Raw genomic sequence first — 6000 nt, 5'->3', positions numbered from 1 at the left:
CCAGTACCGTCCATGCACTGTCTTTGTCCACGTCTAAGTTTGTCTTCGTTTGATGGCTGGGGCAGCTTGGTCTGCTGCGTCTTGTGGGCCCATGCGGGGACCACGGCCCTGCCTGGGGCTGAGACCGAGGTGGTAAGACCGAGGGCGGTCTGACAGTACGGGGCAGGCTAAGCTAACTGCTAGCCCATGCAGACCGGCAGAACCTACCAGTCATCCTGGCTGGCGTTCGTTCCCTTGGACAGTGATGTTTTATTTTTTTGTATTTTGGACGCATGTGTTAGTATGTGTGTTCGTGTAGTTTTTGGATATGTGTTGTTGTCTTTGTGTTGCGCTGCTGTGAGCTGGGAAACGACGTGTCGCTGCCTCCTGGTAACGTATGCAGGGGCAGTGTTGTGCGTTGTGGGGAGGGGGACAGGCTGGGGTCCGTCGTGCTGTTCGGTTGTGTTTGCGTTCATTTTCCGTTTTGTTCTCTGTTCGTGTACTTTACCTGTAGACTACCACTACCAAAGTATATTTTTTAATGTTAGTGTTTCAGGGTGTGTTACGTATCTCGAATGAAGACCAGAGGCCAGTGTAGCGACACCCAAAAGGACAGACAGACAACAGAGCACCAGGATAACCGGAAGGGCGGTTTAATGCAGGGAAGACAAACAAACAGCACTGCCACGGGGGAGAATGACAGGCGAGTCTCAGGTGGGCGTTGTTGAGACGATGTGCGCCTGGCTACCAAAGTCCGAATCCGTAGAGCGAGGGGGTGTCCGAGGAAGTCCGGGTCCGAGATCCAGAAAGTCAAGTCCGAATAGGAGGGGTCCAAGTGGAGCGACACGGAGGGAGATCGCTGGAGAAGTCGGGGGGGGGGGGTGCGTGAAGGTCGCCAGGGGCGAGGGAGACGCGGGGAGCCGTGGAAGTCGCGGAGAGAGAGTCCTGGGAGGGAAAAAGAGAGACACGAATATAGACACTGGAAATAACCGGAATAGCAAGAGGGCCAGGAATGCTGGAGAGCTTGTCTGAGCTTTACCACAGGGTTCAGTAGGTCGAAGCACGGAGAGACGTTCTGGGAGGCTTCTTGTAGAGGGCTGCCTGATGGCCGCAGGTGTGCCTGATGGATGACGGCAAACACCTGGTGCAGCGCCGAGCGCTCGCGCTCGCACGTTTCCGGCACGTCCGGGCTGGGGGAGTGGCTTGAACGTGCCGGGGAGGCAGCTCGGGGCGGTGTAACCACAACAGGGTGTTTGATAAAAAAATAATAAATAGAAAATGTAAATGAAAGATGTGCTCGAGTAAGAGTAAAAACTCTCCTGCAAAACAACTACTCCTGGAAGTACAGTTTATTAAGAAATACTCTAGCACATATAACGGCGTAAATGTAAGGTTTTACTACCCACCTCTGTTAAAATCAGTATTATTTGGATTTACAAATTTCAGAGAACAATTAGACAATTAGTATTTTATATCCATCCATGGTATTCTATATATAAACTGGCAAAATGTTATATCCGCGAAGGCAGGATATTAAAATGTAAACCCCTCGTTTGCATATTTAAATGAACTGGCGTGTGAACCTGGATGATATCTGCAAACAGCCCGTGTGGGCGACCCAACATGGGAATATGCGTCCAGCCTCGCACCGCTTCCGGTACGAGCCAAGTCCTCCAAACTTACTCGGCTGACTTTAGATACCTTATAAACCCAGGAGCGAGCCGGTGGAAGAAAGCCTAACCGCAGTAGACGCAGGAAGAGGGAAAGCTGTTCTTTTTTGCGTGAGTGCAAGCTGTTCTTTGAGAGCAAGCTGTTCTTTTTTGAGAGCAAACTGTTCTTTCTTTGAGTGCAAGCTGTTCTTTCTTTGAGAGCAAACTTCTCTTTATTTGAGAGCAAGCTGTTCTTTTTTTTGAGAGCAAGCTGTTCTTTCTTTGAGAGCAAGCTGTTCTCTTTTTTGAGAGCAAGCTGTTCTTTTCTTTGAGAGCAAGCTGTTCTTTTTTTGAGAGCAAGCTGTTCTTTTTTTGAGAGCAAGCTGTTCTTTTTTTGAGAGCAAGCTGTTCTCTTTTTGAGAGCAAGCTGTTCTGTCTTTGAGTGCAAGCTGTTCTTTGAGTGCAAGCTGTTCTTTCTTTCTTTCTTTCTTTCTTTCTTTCTTTAAGCGCAAGCTGTTCATCCCTGCTGCACAGCTTTGAACGTTGCATGTGAGCTCCGTGTAGGGGGAGGAGCTCCGTGTAGGGGGAGGAGCTCTGTGTTTGGCTGGCCTATCAGGGGACGATGTGGACACCAAGCTACCCAATGAGGATTTTCCCTCACGAGTACGATATGACACGTTTGGCTCGTGCTCGTAAAACAGTGCCTGACAGACTGCTGCTCGCCCCGCCCGCGTATTCGGCTCGAGGCGGGCTTGATTGCGGGTGGCGTTTAAGCGGGGCTGTTCGACATGGAGTTCGCGGAGCAGCTGTTCGGAGCCGAGCCGAACTGGGCCGCTGTCATCACGACCACGGTGTGTGGGACGGGAGCGCTGCTCTTCTTGTTCAAATGGGTCCGTCAGAGCGAGGCGCGAGCCAGAATCCAGACCGCCAGGGACCGGAGGGCGGCGAGCCTGCAGCGTGCGGAGCAGGCAGTCCGCCGCTACAGACAGTCGGTAAGGGTTGATTCCCACTACGGACAGTCAGTCAGTCAGTGGTGGCTGTGTTTGGTCGTAGTGACGAGACTGTGTTGTGTTTCAGCATGCCAGCACAGACGCGTCTGTCATCCTCGCGCTGCCTCTGCGTGAGCTGGCGGAGCGGCTGAAGGACAGCTCGCTGGACCCCGAGGACGTCTTCTACTCTTATCTGGACAAGGTCAACAAGTTCACTATCTAGCCCGTCTGTACCAACCGCAGTCTTCCAGAAGCTGTCAGATGATGTCTGTCGTGTCGCCACTCACCAATATGTCTTTTTCAGTCGGAAAAGAAAAACAAGTGTAGTATAATAATAATAATAATAAAAACACGAACAGTAATAATAATAATCATAACACGAACAATAATAATAAACCTGAGAGCAGGATAAGTGGTTTGGATAATGGATGGATTAATAATAATAACACCAACGATAATAATAATAACACGAACAATAATAATAACCATGCGAGCAGGATAAGCGGTTTGGATAATGGATGGATAGCTGGATAACAATAATAATAATAATTATTATTATTATCATTTTTTACTTGATTATTAATTGGTTGATTAATTATTTTTATTATTGCACAAATTTCATTTAACTTTAATCTTATGTTGCATAATGGCATGAAGTTAAAAGAAATTTGAATAATAATAATAATAATAAAACATGTTTGTTGTGGTTTCCCCGCCCCGAGCTGCCTCGCCGGCACATGCAGGCCACTCCTCCAGCTCGGACGCGCCGGGAACGCTCGGTTCGCGCTCTGAGGAGACGAGCGCTGTGCTGCGCTGCACCAGGTGTTTGCCATCATCCATCAGGAACACCTGCGGCAATCAGGCTTCTACAAGAAGCCTCCCAGAGCGTCTCTCTGTGCTTCGACGTACTGAACCCTGCGGTAAAGCTCTGACAAGCCTATTCTAGTGACGCCTGTTAACCCTTTCCTTGTGTCTATTCCCACGCTGTTGTTTTGTTTCTCCCAGTGTCTAGCTCGTTTTTCGTCTCGCTGTTTTGTTTCCCTCAAGACCCTCCCTCCGCGACTTCCACGGCTCCCCGCGTCTTCTTCGCTCCTCGTCCCCAGCGACCATCACGTTTCCCCGGACCCTATCCAGCGATCTCTCTCTTAGCACCCGACTCAACAACGAAACAGAGACCGTCGGCAAGTTGAGCCCGCTGTGGGCACTTATTCAAAACACACAAGGAAAAGCTCTCAACAGCAGTCCTGCTCCTCGTCTCAGCCGGCTGGTTCCCGTCTTCCTTGGCTCCTACGCTCGGCAGCCAACACAACTATCGCTCCCTCTCTCGCCCCCTGGCGGCTGTCTCTGGCTCCCTTTTATCCTTGGGCTCCTCCTCACCCTCTGATTGGGGCCAGGTGTGTCGCTCAGTCTCTCTCTCGTTGAGGGGGGTGGGGTGGGTACAGGTGTGTTTCTGGGCTGTGCTGGGTCGCTGGTCATGGTGCAGAAGCTGGGCTGACCCGACCGGGGTTGTCACAACTCCCCCTCCCAAGAAGGAAGCCAGGGTCCCCACGTATGGCCCAGAGGCAGGCATCGCGGCGGGACAGGGCGTCGGCGTTGTCGTTCTCACTACTCTATACAGTAGACTGCGCCGAGTGGCGAAGTGAGGATAAACAAGGGGACTCACTGGATCTAGGGGCTTCCCATCGTGGACTCGCACCTGCGCCCAGGCATTCCTCAGGACCTCATCCTCCAGCTGTGCCGTTGCGAATCGCCCTTCTCGGGCGGCTCCATCCCAAGCAGCAAATGGGAAGTCCGACAGCGTGGTGAGGGGGGGAGCTGTCCGGGTCCAGGCCTGTCTGCTGAGCTGGGGCTGGCGAGGCCGCGGCGGTGTCAGGGCTGTCCATGGCGGGCAGTGGGCGGGCCTGCTCACTGGCGGTTGTGGTCTCCGGTGTCTCCAGGGAGGCCTGTTGCTCACGCTGGGCCACGTCATCCTCTCCTCCAGGCCCTTTATCAGTCGAGTGTGTGGGGGGCCTCAGAGCTGCGCACGCAGCGGGACGACGGTCCCTGCGCCTCCGGGTGGCGCGTGGCCGGCCTCGGCCTCTGTCGTGGCATTCGCCTCAGTACTGCTCCAGCAGGGGGCAGTCTCGGCCCAGGAGGAGGGAACCGGCAGCTCTGGGACCACCCCCGCCTGTACCGCATACGTACCCTTTGGGGTCTGGATCACGATGTGATGAGTCGGGTAGCTGCGGACGTCGCCATGTATGCAGGTCACTTCCACCATCTTCCCTGGGGGGGCCATCGACGAGGTCGGGTCGGACCAGGGACAGGTGACTGCCCGTGTCGAGAAGAGCCCACGTATCCTGACACCCCACTTTTACTGGTAGGCGGGGCGCTTCGAACCCCTCGGAGTTCAGGTAGTCGGAGAATAAACAGCGTCCGGCTGAAGGGGGTTCTGGGGCGCTGGCAGTGGGCATGGAGGCGTCGCCTGGGCACTGGCGAGCTAGATGTCCCTTCTGTCCACAGGAATAGCAGTGCCAGTCCTTTCGGGGTGATGGTGCTCGGGTTCTTCTCTGGGCGGTGGTGGGCAGGGCTGGCGTGCCCCGCTCCCCACCCCTCACCTGTCTCTCGGGCCGCGCCTCTCTAGGGTGAGTGCTTTGGGCGGCCGCGCCCTTCATCTGCTGGGCTACCTGGTATGCTTCCAGCACTTGAGCTAGTTCATCAATTGAGGTCGGGGATTTCTGGGTGGCCCACCTTTGGGCCTCCGGCGGCAGAGAACATGCACATTTATCAAGTACGACCCTGTCAACCACGGCCGGGCCATCCCCCTCTGTCAACCAGTTACGTGTCAGCCTTCGCAATTGAGCCAACTGGCTGCGCACCGGCTCGGTGCCATTATATTCCCACGAAAAAAACCCGTTGGGCCCTAGCAGCCAAATTGTGTCCATGAATGTTCACAATCGCTTTCTTAACGATTTTATAATCGGCTGCACTTCCAGTGTCCTGGTACGCTCGCAGCGTGACTCCCGTCAGGAACGGGGCGATGATATTCGCCCATTGTGCCTCGGGCCAGCCCTCTCGCGTTGCCACCCGCTCGAAGACTTCCAGGTACGCCGTCACGTCGTCCTCCGGTGTTTGTTTGGTGAGACGGCTGGCTGGTGTCCCTCCGGGCAGCGCCGCCATCGTCTGGAGAGTGGCCATGCCCTCAGCCTGCTTGGTTTGGGCTTGGATCAGCGCCTACATGTTCCGGCTGTTCACGGTCTGCTTCACTGAATCGGGTGCTCTGGTAGTGGTATCACGCTGCCCGCATTCTCCACCAACTGTGACAACCACGGGGGAACTTAGCACCCGACCCAACAACGAAACAGAGACCGTCGGCAAGTTGAGGCCGCTGTGGGCATTTATTC

At 54.2% G+C, this 6000-nt stretch overlaps 1 protein-coding gene across 1 annotated transcript in view; it reads left to right on the top strand.

The window, feature by feature from the left end:
• Positions 1–2415: 2415 nt before the first annotated feature.
• The window catches only part of LOC130110511 (fatty-acid amide hydrolase 1), an 87725-nt gene continuing 84140 nt past the window's right edge, over positions 2416–6000 (top strand). The window contains exons 1-2 of the mRNA XM_056277628.1: positions 2416–2620; positions 2706–2819. Coding sequence (XP_056133603.1) covers positions 2417–2620; positions 2706–2819 — 318 coding nt within the window. The 5' untranslated portion in view covers position 2416. The remainder of the gene's footprint in view (positions 2621–2705; positions 2820–6000) is intronic.

The sequence above is a fragment of the Lampris incognitus genome, chromosome 3 (genome assembly GCF_029633865.1).
Source record: "Lampris incognitus isolate fLamInc1 chromosome 3, fLamInc1.hap2, whole genome shotgun sequence".
Lineage (NCBI taxonomy): Eukaryota > Metazoa > Chordata > Actinopteri > Lampriformes > Lampridae > Lampris > Lampris incognitus.
This window is presented reverse-complemented; position numbering and strand designations above follow the sequence as displayed.